The 18,968-nt window shown below is 36.4% G+C and overlaps 2 protein-coding genes across 2 annotated transcripts in view; one reads left to right on the top strand and one right to left on the bottom strand.

The window, feature by feature from the left end:
* Window positions 1–18,968, bottom strand: part of LOC113059477 (collagen alpha-6(VI) chain-like) — a 1,020,620-nt gene that overhangs the window by 542,967 nt on the left and 458,685 nt on the right.
* On the top strand, window positions 51–18,593 carry LOC113059549 (beta-1,4-galactosyltransferase 3-like). The gene is made up of 7 exons (XM_026228105.1): window positions 51–181; window positions 9,842–10,807; window positions 11,563–11,798; window positions 13,020–13,207; window positions 13,775–13,897; window positions 15,515–15,619; window positions 15,813–18,593. Exons 2-7 carry the CDS (start codon window positions 10,549–10,551, stop codon window positions 15,976–15,978), a joined length of 1,077 nt encoding a protein of 358 aa, XP_026083890.1. The 5' UTR covers window positions 51–181; window positions 9,842–10,548; the 3' UTR covers window positions 15,979–18,593.

Here is an 18,968-nt window from a genome sequence, read left to right as displayed (position 1 = left end):
TGATGTGCGCGCACATTCGCTCACTCTATCACAGCATACCAGCGTGAGCGCGCATCACTTCCTGTGCATCGCATGCTGGGCGCTTTCAACTCCGACAGGACAGTCGACGGAGTCACATAAATAGACAGGAGTCACGGACTATCTGAGTGACTAGTCCGCCAAACTGTCCGAGTTTCATCAGGTAAGTTCTAAAGTCTAATTTCAAGATCTTTTTTTCTTCATTTGACCTTTGTAGAAGTTTAATCTCACCACCTTTTGGAGGTTTAGTGAGTATGTGAGGAGACCCAGTTGTGCTAGCCTGCTGTAGCTAACTCTACTGGCTCTGTGACGGTGGGCGGCTCAGCATCGCTTCCTCTCTCAAGTTGAGGACTAAAACAAACCCCCATGTTTATCGGGAAACTGCTTTTATTTATTTTCTTTTTTGCGTTTTAGAGGCGATAACTCATAATGACATCTAGAGCATCAGCCTCAGCGGTCATAGTGTGTCAATATATACAGCTGTGACTGCAGTTTTCTCTTGGTTATGACAATTTTAGATTAATTTAATTTTTAAATATTTTATTTATTATTATTATTATTATTATTATAATTTTTACTTAAAAACTAAACGATCACTGCACGACGTCGTTAAAAAATATTATTATAATTATTATTATGGTTACCAATATTTATTTTGATGTTATTGATGCACAGTAGTTTTTCGACCTAAATGACACGTTATCTTTGTATTTGATTGTGAAATTTTTAGGCTACCCAGAATATGGCCTCTTTTTATATGAATGATTACATAAATCTTACTTGCTAATACTTCCCAGGTGATAAAAGTACACTTTCATAATGTAACATTACTTAAAGTGCTCTATTTTCACGCACACATTATATACTCAAAATGATAGTACTTCTAACTGTATATTGTAGTACACTTGAACACATCTATCATAAACTAGTGGTAACTAAATAGTATGTTAAAAGCACATTTGAATTCATATTCATGGTGTCTCAAAATAGAATTGTATTCTTGAATGAATTATAAATTATTAATAATGAATTATAAAAGTTATATTGATTCACATTATGTATATTAATACTATAGACTATTACATTATTGTCTGTTTTAATGTCTGGCTGTGGCTGGCTACAGAAATGTTCAAGTCGCTGTGCTACATGCTTTCATATTTATACGTTTCATTGAGTTAAAATGTTTATTATTGTCTATTTGAACAGAAAAAGAAATAAATAATATTGTGTTAATTAAATTATTGATTTGTTTTAATAAGTTTTGGTAAACAATCTTGTTTTGTCCAATCTCTGCATTTTGTTTCGTTCTAGTGAGCTGGTTTCATTTATCTGGCAAATCTGGTTTTGGGTTTCTCAGGACTGTGTAGCTTTAACTTTAAGTAAATAGAACAACGGGTTCTGCAAATCAGGTTAGGCAGGACAGGATATGTGTGGGTGTGTGTGTGTGTGTATCAAGCACCTGTGTTCGGGACAGTTCACCCTGATCCCTCTATTTTCATCTTTTGCCATGCAAATTCGTTGTATTTTGCAGTGTAGAAACCTTTTGATAGTTTGCCTTTGGCAGAACCGTTTAGGTAAATTTAACAGTGAACAGATTCAATTTGGCTATCTTTATTCTTTATGCTTCTTGGAAGGCATCATGATGAATGAAATCACTTTGAAGTGGGAGTGGGCAATATGGAGAAAATATCCAAAAAAAAAAAAGTATACTTATTATTTTTACTATTTTTCAAGTTGTTACAGAACAGACAAACTAACTGTAAAAATAAAGCCTTAGAATGTAAAAAAAGAGAAAAAGAATTGCAGACATTTAGGCCAAAATGGGCAAAGATTACAATTTATATCATTTATTTTTATCGTTGTTATTAAAAAATAAGAACAAAGATAAACATTACAAATACACATAAAATACAAATAATACAAACAGTGCTTTATTTTTCAGGTATAGTAGTTTTATTTAGCAGAAGGATTCAAGAAATTGAATAATCAAATATAAAAATAAAACTATATACAACTCGCTGAATAAATTATACATTGATTCTAAGGCTGCATGATAAATCACATGCGATATGATTACAGAACCGGCTTTACTGACAAGATGCGCATTAAATGTCACATACCATATGTGCTGATACCAGCGCATTTATTTTTATTTTTATCAATGTATAATTTCTATACTTCTCTGTGTTGACCTGATCATCACTCTTTTGTGTGTTAAACACAATCTACTAATAAACAACTTAATTTTAATGAAAACTAACAAATGAAAAAATAGATAATAATATTATAAACTAGTTGGATAATTCTGAAGTAGAGGAACTCTGAAGTAGAGGTCTTCACGGGTACAAAAATTTGTGCCCGAACCCGAAAGAGACCCGTAATTTACTACACTGAACCGACCCGGACCTGTCTAATTAGGGCTGTGCAAAAAATCGAATGCCATTGGCTAGGACATTTTTTAGTTTCCTCAACAGACTAAAATGCTGTACTCTAGAGCTCCGGACGTCACGTGACCCATTCTGTTTACACCACCATGCTGAGGCAGGGACAGCTGGGAGTAAATATGAAATAAATGGTGCCAGCATGAGTTTCAAGGCTACAGAGTTCACTGCATACTTTAATTCAAAAGACATAGACCTGTACATAGCAAAACTTTATAGATAAAGCATAACGGATCCCTATAATGCCCCTGTGGTGCTTTTAATGTGTATCAATAAAGTAACGGATAGATTTCCTGACCTTCAGTATCCTGATATCTACATCTACCTACGAGCAGCTTGATTGTGAAGCGGGAGCGACCAGCCAGCTGTGAGAGATTCTTTTGCTCTTTCTTTTTTTTTGTAGTGGGTTGATGGTTTTTGTCCCCTAGGATCTTATCACTTGGTTACAAATCCTAGCAGCAGGTTGTCCTGCTTGCTCTCGGGGCTTTGCTCTCCCTGTAGCTTTGTGGTGTATAGGGCACAAAGTAGAGACAGCAAAATGGGTCAGTGAAAAATGGGTTGTTTAACATCTGCAGTCTCATTTTAAACCATGAAGGTCAAAGAAATGATATCTGTTGAGAGTTAACAGTTAATTTCTGCTCTATACATTGCCACTGCAGCAGTCAAAGGCAAAACGTTTGCTAGTTTTATTATAACATTCTAACTCTGAGAAATAGTGCAAGGATTTAGGGTTCCAACCATTCCAGGAGGTTCTTCCTGAGGAACTTAATATGTTCCTGACCTCGCTTCGCTCAGTTGCAGTTCTCTGAGCACTGTGCGATGTTAGAACTGATTGCACTGTATTTTATACAATCCGAAATGATTGCACTGTATTCTATGTATAATCATTTTCTATTTTTAACTCTCTTAATTTTAAAAACATTTTTAATCATTTTCAAAGTTTTTAAATTCCTTGTTTTATTTTTGTTATTTTTTTATGAGTATTTTACTTTATTTTATGTAAAGCACTTTGAATTACCATTGTGTACGAAATGTGCTATATAAATAAACTTGCCTTGCCTTATGTATCAAGGGAATAAACCAACTAGATGCATTCAAGGACTAGTTAGACCCAGAAGAATTTGACTTTGTGTGCTTGCTGTCACCATAGTATGGAAGCTGTGCTCTGATGCTTGTACAGTCACTGAATTATAAGATCCAGGTTTACTGACTCATCTGAATATTTTGTACCAAATCTGTGCCCAACATTTAACCTTAATGGGCTTTAGTGTCAGCATTTCGCTTGCCTTTGTCAGAAAAAGATAGATGTGTGTGATAGGCAGTGTTGGACTAGTTACTCAAAGTATGTAATATATTACTCATTACTAGTTAATTCTTTCAAAAGTAATCTTTTATTGGTTTGTTTGAACTCAGAGGGAGTGTCAGCCACATTAAAAAGTTAACAGCTTAAGTCATTTGTGGATTAATGCGTATTGGAGACGTGAACTGTTTAAAACGATTCAGTTCGATTTGGTGAACTGGTTCAAAAAGATCCGCTTACATCGAATGATTCGTTCACGAACCGGATATCACAAACTGCTTTGATTTAAAATCTCTCACAACAGACACGGAAGAGAAGACAATGCTGAATAAAGTCGTAGTTTTTGCTATTTTTGTACCAAAATGTATTTTCGATGCTTCAAAAAATTCTGACTGACCCTCTGATGTCACATGGACAAAATAAAGGGCAAATAAAGCAAACACTGATCTCTATCATGGGGACATCAAACTTTACTTAACTTTTACTTTTCACTAAAACATTAACATCTAAACCTCTGTTAAGTCTCAACAAGTACAAATAAATGAAGAAAGTTCCACATTTTGTTATTATCTGCCAATCAGTGCATTAGTTCTCTTGTTGCCAGGCAGAACCTTTTGCACTGTTATATTAAATAAAGACTAGAGTGAGCCGTTTTAATAAATTAGGATTTTTGCAATTCCTGAAATAAAAAAAATAATAATAATTTGTGGTACACAAAGTTACACAAACTTAGGTTTTTGATTTATGGACCCAATTTGGAAGCAAATGTTGATCATGGTTTGTGGTGAAGGGACTTTTTATATTTACTTTAATGCATTATGATGAATTCTGGTTGATTCCCTCATTGTTTCCATGTGATACTTTAGAAGCAGCTTTAGTAGGCTGAGAAATATTGCTGAGGGAAAATATTTCCTGGCACTGTTGTTGCAGGCATAAGCGAAAACCTCTAGCATCACAAAGGATTGTGTGCGTCTCCATTAACTATTATACCCCTGCCCTCCAGGATCAGGATATTGATATTGTTTTCTTGGATGCGTTTGAACCCAAAGCTTATGCAAACAGCTCTGATGTTGTTTGTGTATTATTAGTTAAGATTCCATTTTCTGTTGCATCAAGTCTGTCTGGATTTAGCACGCTTTTACTTTTCCTTCAGGTTATGTGCAGAGATGTTATATAAATGCTCTAGATTTGACTGAGTGAAAGTTCTGATAACCAAATGCCATAGTCCCTAAAGTCTGACCTCTTTCTCATATTCACTCTGTTGCACTTTGAGCTCAGGCCTGTTTTACACATGTAATTGCGAAACCATTTGTGGCCAGCTTTGGCATTGTAAACTATCTTCATGTTTATAATTTCTATTATTTTTTACATTTTGATCTTAAATTTTATCAGTAAGTCTTCCTGACTCCTCATACTTTTTTCTGGGATTTCCATATGTTTATTTATGAAATTATGTTACATTGTATTAGACATTCTGATGAAAGCACCAAGATGCAAAATATATGTGTGTGTGTGGGGAAAACCTTTTTTAATTTTATTTATATGGTCATTTTGCACAATATTTACTCTATTCATTCATATTCAAGTATATGAAATGGTAATAGATGGTAATAGTCAAGTCACTTTTATTTGTAGAGCGTTTTATACAATACTGATTGTGGCAAAGCAGCTTTACAGTCTCAAACAGGAAAATAGTTTGTCAATAATGCAAGAAGACAATAATAGCGAGTCATTTTTCCAGCTAAAGTCCGTTCATTGATGATTCTGGAAATGGCCAAATATTGGCCAATTTCTTGACTGTTAGGCAGAGAATCGTCTTGTTTTTAATGATCTTAAAGAGATTTTTGTCAAGCAGACTTCACCAGGTTCTCTGCTGTCCTTTAGTTAAGGACGGCCTAACACAGTTTTCCACTCTGCATGTTAGATGCTAGCGCCGATGCAACTTCATTTTTCAGTTCAGCCAGACTGTTGGTGCTTCATGTAAGCTTCATGCAGTTCTTTGCTTCTCTCTTTTCTGCACTGCTGAGCAAAGCCACATGAGTCGCCACAGGCTACACAGCAAATATTTCTCTGTATATTTGTTAATGCACTTCATATTTACTTATTCCTGTCCCATTCTTCTGTGTTTGTCAGTGGGCTATGTAGTGTATGCATAAAAAAATATTAAAGGCCTCAGGCACAAAATATGTGCCAATTGTAGTCTTATGTGTATAGATGCAAACTTTTATGCCGTGTGACAGAGGAGAGTGAAAGGAAGAAGTTAAAAGATTGTGTGCCTTGGCTTGACTGGCTTGGCTTAGTTATACTGCATACCAGTGCTGTCCCTTTGAATCCAGAATGCAAAGGGGACGGGGGACATGTGCTCTGGCAAGGGAAGAAAAGGACACAATATTCTCATTCCATCTCTGTCCTATCTTAATAATGGTTGCATCATCCATCTTTCTTCTTATCTTCATGTGGCTTAATAAAACTTTTACTTTGTTCCAGTCCAGTGGTCACAGACCTGCTATGCTTGACCTTGCATTAGTGTCCCTTGCCAGAAGGCTTTTTGGCTTTCTTGAGTGCCTCTACATAGATCATACGATTAATTTTTTGGGATGATTTGTACTACAGAGATCATCAGATTTGAGTTGAAGTTCAAATATGGTGACATATTATGATAAAGCATCACCTTTTAAAGCAACATTCTGGTTATTCTCAAGATTTTAAATGACCACATTGGCAGATAAGTTTTTCTGTTTAGTCGATGTGTTGACCTTTTATTTTGACAGTGTGTAAGATGTTTATTTTTACTGCGCTGAAAAACATCAGTGTTTGAGTGCACATAGAGCTCATATTCTCCTTTGTTAGTTTAATGGCACTGTATGGAATTCATAATAATAAATGATTAGAGGAGATCAAAAAATAAAAGGAGTACTGCTTTGAATCAGTATGTTGTATCCTTCACTGAATGATTCAGCAGTATGAGTCAACAATGAATTTGACTTCCTGAACTGAAACTTATCATTTATGTGAATCTCAAAATGGAGCATGTTTGGTGTGCTTGTGTCATAAAACCATATCAGTGTCATTACTGACTGTCCTTTTGTCAATGTGGTTGGTTTTGGGTTCTCCTGACCTCAATCAGATGTCTTTCTCAGAGCTGTACCACGATGTAAAATTATCTTTTAAAAAGATCAAATTTGGAAACACTTTAAGAGTTTATTGTGCTGGTGGTCAAAAATATTTGCCCATCCTGATCCTTTTTTTTGAAGTGATTGTCTATGATAATCTACATTTTGCCATATAGTCAATAGACATTAAGTAGAAAGTTGAGTAAAAAATTACTTTTAAGGTCCATCCTAATAGGTCGAGACAGAACGTGCGTGTTAGTGAGCATAAAGCCAAATCTTAAGCTCTCTGACCTCATTAACCACAGTGAAAAGATGTCATTTACAGCATTTCCGCCAGCCTTGCCCTTAATGCCTCTCTCTTTAGCCTCCTCTGTGATCTGTGATCAATTGAAGATGAGATTAGTAAGAGAAGACGTGTCTCCTCATCTTGCCTTCCGTGCAAATCCACCAATCCCTGCCCTATTCCCCAGATTAGGATCATTGGCCTTAGAGTGGTGGTTTTAATGAGCTGTAATTGATTTGGAAGCACAGATCCACCAGACTGTGTCAGGGCAGATTAAATGACACTTGTTTGAAGCCTCAGGTCTCTTTTTCTAGCGAATGATTCTGTCGGAGGTGGGACAGAATTCCCAGCAGGAGCGATGTGGCTTTTAGGACTTACAGAGTTCTTGACTTCCAGCTGAGGGTGTTTGCCTCCTTCCCCTTGGACAAGGCCTGTGTCTGGGAAGTCAGCCATCTTGGAACCAAGTGCAGGCTTTATTCATCTAAACACATTTTAGAGGAACGGAGGGAGGAGTGACACAAGCTGGTAGTGTTTGCTCTCCAGTGGTTGTACAAAGGGTCCAAAATAGGGCTGGGCAATATATCTAACGGTATTATCATGCGCATCTAGTCAGTAAATCTGGTTCTGTCATTACCGCTAAATCGCCATCACCCGCTTTCAAATGGAGCGGCATTTAATAGACAGAGCCATAGATCACTGACAAGCTACTAGGGGTGTGCGATTAATCAAAATAAAATTGCGATTTGAGTGTGCGCAATTTCTAAATCACTTTATAGCACGATTTTCCACAGCCCCGACCTCCTGCAGTATGTTATCTGAACCAATCAGGAAGCAGCGCACCTAAGTGGAGCGTGAGAACAGAGCAGACTGGGCACATGCCTAACTCCAGGTTCACACACTCTGTGATGCATAGCCTTTTTTTTTTTTTTTGAGCCCATGTTAACGGTTCAGAACGTTCACACTGCATGCCGTAAAAAGATGAGAACAGAAAAGGTTATAAATAGAAAGGTGCGAAAAGATTTAATATCTTGCACATGAGCACAGAGAGAGCTGTGAGAGCACAGGACACAGGTTGAGCGAGAGGAGACACGTTGTAAGGCAGCGTGTATCTGAGTCTATGATCTGAGCACGCGCATCTGGTTTGGTTAACAGAGCAAAGGAAATCTGCGTGCGAGCAGATAGATTCATGCTCGTGCATTATTTTAATGTGCTTTCGCATTACAATAATACGCTCTCGTTGCTGCTTCTGAACCGCATACACGTGACTTATTGTATATGCACTGCAGACGGATTATGTGTGAGAACATTGGGCAATAAATATATTGGGCAAAACATATAACACCTGAGGCACTGCTACAGTGAGCTTTATGACCAATGCATGGCAAAAAAAACATCCCTGAACACGGTTTTATTAGAATTTTTTGCCATATGTCTAGATTTTGTGAGAACAAGATTTGTGAGAAAAATCTTGTTTTTAAAAAAAATGTACTTAGTGATTATTTTGACTTAAGTCTGTTCTAGAGACATGTTACAACCTCTTGATAAAGCTCTCATTGGTTTTCGTTTGGAAATATGTTTCAAATTTATACTGTAAAAGCATGTCTGTGTGTGTCAAAATCATGATTAAAATCGAAAACACAAAATTGATAAAAAAAAAAATTTGTCCATATCGTACAGCCTTACAAGCTACGCAATTTCGTGTTCATTATACCAGATGAATCACCTTCGATAATGAACACGATATTGCGTAGCTGGTAAGTGATCTACGGCTCTGTCTATTAAATGCCACTCCATTTGAAAGCAGGTGATGGCGATTTAGTGGTACCACGGAGGCAGATTTACTGACTAGATGTGATGATCATATCATTAGATATATCGCCCTAGTCCAAAAGAAACTTTTTGCCACACCTGCCATTGTCGAATGAGTTGAGGAAATGATCTGGCCATGAGTATTTCTTGAACTGTTTTTCCTTTTTAACAACAACAACAGCTACAACAACAACAGTAATAATAATTTAATAAATTATTATCATTATTATATAATGTACTGTTCAAAAGTTTGGGGCCAGTGAGATAGAAGAGCTTTATGTTCATCAAAGCTTCATTTATTTGATCAAACATATTGTCAAAAACAGTATTATTGTGAAATGTTAATACAATTTAAAATGACTTGGATATTTTTTTTTCTGTAACAGAAAAGCTGAATGTTTACGTGATCCATCAGAAATCTTTCATATATGCTGATTTGGTGCTCAGAAATGTTTCTTAATGTTATCATAATATTATGTTATAAACTAATTTGCTGCTTGACATTTTTTTTGGAAACTGTCATACATATTTTTCAGTATTTAAATGTTATTTAATATTAGCATTTTTTGAAACCGATTTTTTCTGAAAACATTAAATGTACAGTGTTTACTGTCATTTTTGATAAAATCAATGCATCCTTGCTGAAAGTAAATTTAAATCCATTTATAAAAAATAAAATATAAATAAAATTCAAACTTTGAATGGTAATGTATTTCGAAATTATTTCTAAATAAATAAACTAGTTATATAGGCCTGTGTATTTATTTTATGCTCATCCACATATGTGAGTGAATTAGTATGGAGTACAGAAGCAAATAAACTTATTGCAAAGCCTCTGTTCTGGATCACTCCTCATGTCTCCCCCTTTGTTTTCCAGACACTGACTCCTGGCATTGGACAGGGTGTTGGACCCTCCTCCTGCATGACGACAGAATGAGACAATAGCTAGGGGTGTTGGAAATCACCCCCCCCCCCCTTGTTTCCCCCCTCCTACATATCCAGGAAGCATATCCATACTCACTATCTTACACCAACACTCTACAAAACAATACTTTGGACCTTTGTGGCTTCCACACTTTACCTTGAAGTCCCCATGAGACTTTCACAGGACCGTCGCTGCTGAGAAACTCCGGGAACAAAACCCATTTCCTTTCAGCCAGTGGACACATCCTTCCGTTCTGACAGCTTTGGTGGAGCTGAACGGAAGCTCATTAGATCACTGAATCATGAAAACACCAGAGGACCACTGGGAGTTTCCATTTGGAGTTGTAAATTAATAGACCACCAGTGAGTGGAGCAAATCTAATTCAACCTGCAGCAGAAGATCTGTTAGAATAAATGCTAACTCTCCTTTGCCATTTCATCCGTCTCATCTGAAGTGCCTTTTGCCTCCTCGAACCGTTTACATCCACTCCAAATATCTGATCCATCTGCCAAGACGCATCTGTTTCATCACTTTCTCCTGTTTGCATGCGAGTAAAAGTTTGAAGTATCTAAGATACGAGGAATGAGACCACCGTAGAATTCGGTTCCTCAGACTTATCCTACCTTAACTCACTCAGACTCTCAAACAACTCCGTCACCATGTTCACACTGCAGTCCAAATGGCGCTACCTAATCATGTTCTTGGGCGTCCAGTTAGTGGTCATGGCTCTTCTTTCTAGGGAGGGCTACCAGAAAAGAGTGTCATATTTTTTACGGATTTTCCGAAAGCTGGATTCTGCGACTGGACACACAGTTGGTGTACGCAACCATACGGATGTTTACGCCAACCTCTCCCTTTTGGGCCCTCCTCTTAAAAAAGAGGACATGGCTTACTGCCCCAACCAGTCTCCTCTGACTGGTGAGTTTGATCGTTTCATTGGAAGTGTGTGATCAAGTTTCTGATCTGTCTCACTATTGGGAAGATCATATCATTATCTTAGTCATAAAAAATAAAAAAAATCATTAAAAAAATCATTTCTTTTTTAATGAAAAGAAAAAAATAGTAGCGTGTTTGTATATAAAATATTCTAGTTTTGAAATTGAGGGGACAAAACACAGAAAACTGTGTTAACTGTGTAAATGTTTTTATATTGTTTTACTGGTTTTAAAATGTATTCATTTTATGATTTTTGTTTTCCTGGGATCCCCCCCCCCAGTCTCAAAAAACACTGGAAAAGGAATGAAAAATTAAATGGTCAAATGATATGGGAACACTGTAAATAATTCAAATGGATCATCATGGATGGCATGTCAAATTGGGTTTTGGTCTAATATAACTAGATTATAACTAATCTAGGTTTTCCACTACAATATCAGCATTAATGTATTAGCAAGATACTGTAACAAGATACTATAAATACTTGTTTCCATAAACCATAGTAGTTTCTGCAAATATACAACCCAGCCATGCCAAAAGTTTTCTGGTTCATATGTGTAGTAAACTATTGAAACGACTTTGCATTTTTTTTTTCAGCCAGTGGTTCAAAATAAATAATGTGATTCTACTATGTTTCCTCCTTTTTAGAGTTTTTACACCTCATTAAAGCGAACTCAAATGCTTTAACCTCATCAAGTAAATATTCCTGTTCACACACTTTTTACTTACATATTCAGGTGGACCAATTCATGTCACTTTCCACTCTGGGCTTACGCTTGCTGAGGTGGTAAGAAAGAATCCACTTGTTGTCCGTGGAGGGCGTTATAGGCCGCCAAACTGTGAGGCTCGCCACCGCACTGCAATAATCATTCCCCACAGAAATAGGGAGCAACACCTCAAGTTCCTCCTGTACTATCTGCACCCCTTCCTACAGCGTCAGCAGCTCAACTATGGCATCTATATCATTCACCAGGTGCGTCTGAAGCCTTTTATTGTGGTGTTTTAGTAGGTGATGGAGGAATCACTTTAACTTAAAATCTTTCTCACTGAAAACTGTTTACGGTTTATAAATATTGCTTGCTGGTCATGGAATTGTATTTGGAGTCTCTCAGTGAAACGACAGCAAATGTTGCAAGTTTGTTCCTCATTCTGTTGAGTGTTGCCACTTAAAGGAAGTATGATAACGAATAAAAAACTTTCTAGTAAACTGTTAGTCACACATTTTTCTGAGAAATGTCTGCTCTTTCCTCTACTAGATGATTTGTATTTTTGTCATTTGATTCACTCTACTCAACAAAGGCCAGACTATCATTCTTACGCTAAACCCTAGATTAAACCATATATTGTCTATTTTATTTGGTTGCCAAAGCAAATTTTATTCTTAGATAGTTGGCACCTGCTGGGTGTTAAGTTTAGACCATGCTCTCACAGTTTTGCATATTGTACAAAGACGAATTTGTTGCTTGGTTGCATATTAAATATGCAGCTGTATTATAGTTCAACTCAGCTGTGCCTCTTGCTGTTTCCTGTCAGAGTGAGTTGTAATCACTTCATCCTGTAGATCAAGAATGCAAACCTGTACAACTCACCCTGACAGGTCAAGCGCTGCTCAGGAATTTCTGCAGAGATTTGAGTTGCATTGTTGTTGCTCAGATTTGTTTTTGCTGAATTGTGAAGCTCAGTGAGATTGAAATCTTACTTTTATTTGGTCACAGTTTTTGTCCTGTTGTAATTCAATTTGACTCGTATATAAAAATATACATGTATAACACTTTGATTCAACAAGGATGCTTTAAATTGATTAAACGTTAACTAAACTATATAAAATAAAATGATTAAAAAAAATTATTTTGTATTTTGTTCAACTCGATGTCCTAAAATAACTAAAACTAAAACTGAAATAAAAATCTAAAACTACTATAGACTACTAAAAACGACTAAAAATAAAAAAAAGCCCACAACAAAATTACTAAACTTTTACGTAATATTAAAATATTGCAATGTAGTGACATCTAAAAATCCCTACAAATTCTCAAAACTTATTTTCTGGTTCTTAGGAGGATTGCACAGCTGAGTTTGTATGTTTTGTTTTATCAGTGTTTGTGCAACTGGATTTTATTAGTTTAAATCTGTATGTTAGGTTATCATCATTATGAATTGTTCAATAACAATAACAATAACACTCTTTGTGTAGGCTGGAAATTACACCTTTAACCGAGCAAAGCTGATGAACGTGGGATTTCGCGAAGCCATGAGGGAAGAGGACTGGGATTGTCTCTTCTTTCATGACGTGGACCTCATTCCAGAGGACGACCGCAACACCTACATCTGTGACGCTCACCCCAAACACGCTGCCATTGCCATGGACAAATTTGGCTACAAGTCAGTTCTGCCCTCTCTCTAGCTGCGTTTCATTTGACTTAATTTGCATGCATTTTACTTTACTTGCACATAGATTATGCTCCTATGCATGATAAACTATTTACAGTTAGTCAATTCGCAGATGCTTTTATCCAAAGCGACTTACATGAGGACAATTGAAGCAATCAAAATCAAAAAAAGAGCAATGATATACAAGCGCTATAAACAAGTCCCAGTTAGCTTAACGCAGGACACGTACCAAAGTTTTTACCATATCATGAAGTATGTACACTAAAAATATTTTTATGATATTTTTAATTAAATTCCACACAAAATCTATTAACAGCATTTTAAAAAGTAGCAAAAATAAATGATGGCATAAGAGGTCTCCAAGAATGTTTTACTGCGACCTTCAAACAACGAAAAGGTAAAATCTGTAATAAAAATAAACTCATGTAACAGTAAAATGCTTCTAGTTGAATAAATGGTCACAAAACAAAAACACGTGTGCCACTGAACTAAAGTGATTTAAAAGTATGAATTATTTTATATTTATATTGTACATTTTCCCTGTCTGTTATCAATCAGGTTGCCTTATAAGATGTATTTTGGAGGAGTATCAGCTGTGACCCCAGTTCAGTACCTCAAAATGAATGGTTTCCCAAACAATTACTGGGGCTGGGGTGGTGAGGACGATGACATTGGTGTCCGGTGAGTGAGCATGGGGGATCTTGTTTATTTGCTTTGGAGGGGTTGAGTGTGTGTGGGTGTGTGTGTGTGTGTGTGTGTGTGTGTGTGTGTAGATCAATGGAGAGGTCTGTGTGGGAGGAGATCTGTCTTTGTGACACAGCTGGCCATGAACCACCTGTCTTTCCTAGCTTCTCTAGTTCAAAGCTAGAGTGTCACATCTGACAGTGTTACTGTCTGCTTTGTGTGCTCTGATGTTTGCAAAAAATATCGCTAAATCATGGCTCACAAGCTAGGCCACCTGCAAAGGATCCAATATATAAAATGTACTGTGTAGTTATGCTGTACATTTCATATAGGTGATACTTTATTTGCCAAAGTCTTGAAATGGCTTGGCAAAAAAATAATTAAAAAAATATTTTGTATTTAGCTTGTATACATCTGTTCAAAAGTTTGATTTGGTGCTCAGGAAACTTTTTTTTTTTATCAATGATCAAGGTGGAAAACTATATATATATAAAAAAAAAAAAAACTGGATATAAATTAGGGCCGGGACTTTAACGCGTTAATTGAGATTAATTAATTACAGAAAAAAAATTTCCGCATTTTTAATAACTTATTTTTGCACCGCGGAACGTTTCTCTCTGGATGAGTTTCGGCGGACCGATTATACTGGAGCACCAACTAGCGTTCGCATATCACCGCAGCACACATCGAGCCTCAAGTATCACCTCAACGCAAAACATATAGCAGCTAGCGTGGACTTTACACTTTATGTTGAACTATGTATTATTTTGTTGGTGCAACTGGCAGTTTATGTTAAACTCATTATTGTTTTGGCCAAGGTTATTGAGAGTTGGACTTAGTATGTTATGGCCTCTGAAGCAACCGAGAGATGTTTTCTAATAGTCAGTGTTTCCAATGTTCTGAATGTAATTGACAGTATTGTGTTTTACTTAAAAAACACTTTACAGAAGGTTCCAGCACCAATGAGCTTCCTGAATTTCTGAAATGTACTATTTCTAAATTGTTTCTAAATATGCTATTGCTACACTTAATGGCAAAAATTGCACTGGTCTGCTAGACTTGGTTGAACAAAAATAAACAATATTTTGTTGCTTAAACTTATGTATTCAGTCATTATTCAATGGTATACTATAAATCCATGTGAAAAAAAATGACTTCTCACTGTTCTCAGGTCAAATATTTATATGCGATTAATTTCGATTAATTAATTACAAAGCCTCTAATTAATTAGATTTTTTTTTTTTAATCGAGTCCCGGCCCTAATATAAATGTTCTGATCATTTTAATGCTTCCTTACTCTTACCCCAAACTTTTGAATGTTAGTGTATTCTATCAAATTTACTAAATTAACTTTTGTGGACCAGAGTTAAATAACGCCTCACTTCCTAGAATGCATTACTTGTGCTTAATTTGTTAGAATGTGATGTAGAGAAATTCACTTAATTTTATTCAGATTACCCAAATTGCAGTGCAGCTTCCTGTGAGGCGTGGCCAATTCAATTAATTAATTGAAAGGGAACCAATTTCTCAAATTTATTCCCAACCCAATCCTGAGTCGCCTTGGTGCGTCTTGCTTTTTTGTAACTCTCTGTCAAACTTCCTTCATCTTCTCAGGGTCTCACTTGGAGGAATGTTAATCAGTCGTCCGTCTCTAAAAGTGGGCCGGTATAAGATGATCAAACACAAGCAAGACAAAGGCAATGAAGTGAATCCCAAAAGGTAGAATCACCTGACAACCATCTGTATGATTGTGGATTGTGTGGATTCCTATTGAAATGACTGCATTTTGACCGTGGAAATTGACAGAACAGTGTTAAATATGACTGCACCTTTACACATTTTGTCTTTAACATTTGATAGCATCATCTCGTAGCATCAACTTCCTCTGTTCAAGCTGTTTCCTCTCATGCAGGTTTAACATGTTGGCCAAGACCCGGCATACGTGGAAACAAGACGGTATGAATACGTTGGAGTATGAGATCGTATCCCGGGATTACCAGCCTCTTTACACCAACATCACGGTCAACATTGGCACCGAGGCAGGCCTGCACCCGCCTAAAAAAAAAGCTGCTTCTTAGCTGACTCCCAGCATTCTTGTTGTTTCCCGGAGGCACAAGTCTTAGCGCCAGTGCCACACTGCCCGAAGACTTCACCCACATGCACATGGCCAGTGAATTCATGGGACATCATGCCTTTACTGCTCCACAGACCTTCTGTTTCTCTCTGTAATAGCGGTGCCATCTAGTGATCCCATGATTCTCTGTCCTTTCTCTCGCTCTCTTTTTCTCCAAAGTTTGACATTCTGATCCTGTGCTCACTAGTTCACTTTATAAGTCAGGATGCTCATCTGGTCCACGCACTGAACGCTTCACAGACTCCGTAGGAAGGATGTGTTTCCTGACAGACTCTTCATGTATCCTCTGTGTCTATAGGCACCATTGGAAAAACCTCTGTTGCCTTCGAATCAAGCTGCATTCTCTCTTTACATTTCTCTTATGATGACTAACGGCCACCCATTGGTTGACGTGTTGCACTGGGTCAGGCCGACTCTTTAGCAGGGGTAAAATTAGTTTTCTGCCACGTGAGGGGAAAAGTGAAGCATGCCGAACAACTACATAAGCAATGTTATTTGCTGCACTACTCTGTGAGTCTGGTGCATTTCCTGTTCAGTAAATTATGTTCTGTATTGCTATACAGGTGGGTGGAGTGATATTTTGCTATATATCTTCAATTTCGAGTAAAGAACTGGCCTCTTTGGTAGTAATAACCACTCTACATTTACTGATGTCCGCCTTTTTTATTTTGTTTTCATACTTGCCTTTGGTTATCTTGGTAATAATACTGGCTTTACTTATCAATGCGCTGCCTCTCATTTTCACGATTTGCCCAACACACTCTATTTTATGATTTTTTTTTTTTTTTTTTTTTTTTTTTTTTAATGATTGGCTGGTTGTGTGCGGTTTGCTTTGAATTAGGCATTAGGTTTGTTGAATGTAGGTGTAGTTCTCCTTTTGGTCAGAGAATGTCATATCAGTGAAGAGTGCATTGGGTTGTGTCCATTTGGATGGCTTGGTGAATAGTATATACTTCGGAAGTCCCTTTGTTTTTGTCCCATATTCCCATATAGAGTCCAGCATTTGATCAGTCAACAAGATTTCCTAGAAATGCACTTAGCTTGTTATGCGTGCTTTTTAGAAAGACTTTCAGCTTTATAAAAACACAAGCATAAACCGTTTATAAAAACATTAAGTAAATTGTCCCATTGAATAAAATGAGCTAAGAACATCTGTAAAATATTTTTTGCATTCATTTGAAAACACTTGATGTTCACAAAACCATTTCTACAGTTACTTTGAAACAGATGTGCTACAATCAGTCTTATATAAAATGGTGTGATGAATCAAATACGCTAACAACTTTAAAACCATTCTTATGTAAATTGTTGTAAGAAGCTAAATTAAATGCTAATGTTCGTAAAACCATTTTTAGATCAATTGTTGAATTTAAATTGAATGCCCTAATATTTATAAAATCATTCTTGTGTTAATTGGAAGTAATGAATCAAATGCACTATCAATCATAAACCATACTTGTGTAGAGTGCTGCATTAAATTTGCTCACAAACCAATCTTAAACTGTAGCAGTGCAGTGAATGCGCCAACATTCATAAACGTGAGCTGTTGCTTTTAGTTGAATGTGCTAATATTTGTAAAACCACTCTTGCATATATTTACGTTTAATTGTATACAGTAACAGTCCAACCAACCAATGGTTACGAACAAATTACACTGTTTGTTTTGCTTATTGTTAATGAATGAGACCCATTTGGTATGGAAAAAAAAGGTAAATTCTTTCAGTCCTCAAAACAAATTGATTTTGTGTTTCACACCTTTAATATTTAAAAATGCATTCATGAATTTGGAGAAGTATCAGTTCTGAAAATTATACTGAATCATGGCCCCCCTTGGTAATGTTAACCTTGTATTTGCCATGCCTTGTTTCTGTCTAACTTTTTAAACGTCTTCTGCATTGTTCAGTCTCATGGTGAAACTAACTCTCTGACAGTCCAGTCACCGGATACACGGATGCTTCAGACAGATCTTGTGGATAGGTGAATCTCAAATAACTGTTTATGATAATGAGATCATACATTGTTTTTCTAATGCTGCTGTTCTCTGTGTTGAGTGTGAACGGTGGAGGTATTGCTCCCCTCTTTACTAGTTTGTATGCTGTTGGTATTTTTTCTTTTCTTTTTGCTCAACAGTAGTATTTTTTTTTTTTTATGAAAGCTTAAGGTGGTCGTTAACGGTCCGATTAAGTCTGTTGGCTCAGAGAATATTACCTGTAAACAATTGATTTATTTTGGGATGTAAAGGTTGACACGAGATGTTTATTCTTCACATTGAGAATTTATAATTGATAGCTATTCACATTGCCATCATAGAAGGTACTTAGAGAACTGTTGATCAGCCATGAATGATATAGTTTGACATGTACAGATTACAGGCTGCACACTACTGAGATGGGGTGATGGATCGGATGTTTCTAAATGTGCCTTATCTCTCTGGTGTCAGTAATCTGGAGTTCTTCAGTGGGCACAGTGCTCTGAACAAAGAGAATTTGTTTCTCTTTAAGAAGTCTGCACACTACATAGCGGCCTTATGATTATTTAATAAAACAAATGTTGATGTTCTACATGTCTCTTGTGTTTTGTTACTGGTGTGTTTTTGAGATTTGTGCAATTTTTATAGGACTTTATTGATTTTGTAATTACAGTTGCAGAATTAATTAAACTACAGCTTTAAAACTCTTTACACCCCTTCAGAAACAAAATAATATAATTTAAATTTAAGCATGTGTGATCCAATATGGAGTCTTTTAAAAGGCATTGTTTGAACGTTTTTAAGGATGCTAAATCCATAAGACGTTTGTCTTCCAAATTTTAATTCCAAAATACCTTTTAATATCTCCCAAGTTTTCTATCTATATAATTATATCATATGTAATCTACTTTTTAGATATCATATCGGTCATTAGAAAACCCATATCGGTCTGAAATGCTCCAGTG

This window comes from Carassius auratus, chromosome 41, assembly GCF_003368295.1.
Source record: "Carassius auratus strain Wakin chromosome 41, ASM336829v1, whole genome shotgun sequence".
Lineage (NCBI taxonomy): Eukaryota > Metazoa > Chordata > Actinopteri > Cypriniformes > Cyprinidae > Carassius > Carassius auratus.
This window is presented reverse-complemented; position numbering and strand designations above follow the sequence as displayed.

What these genes read in the sequence shown, in the direction of transcription:
- LOC113059549 (XM_026228105.1), top strand. Translation starts at nt 10,549, where the DNA reads ATGTTCACACTGCAGTCCAAATGGCGCTACCTAATCATGTTCTTGGGC. An exon ending in GCATCTATATCATTCACCAG is followed by an intron (nt 11,799 to 13,019) that starts GTGCGTCTGAAG and finishes CTCTTTGTGTAG; the next exon opens with GCTGGAAATTACACCTTTAA. An exon ending in ATGGACAAATTTGGCTACAA is followed by an intron (nt 13,208 to 13,774) that starts GTCAGTTCTGCC and finishes GTTATCAATCAG; the next exon opens with GTTGCCTTATAAGATGTATT.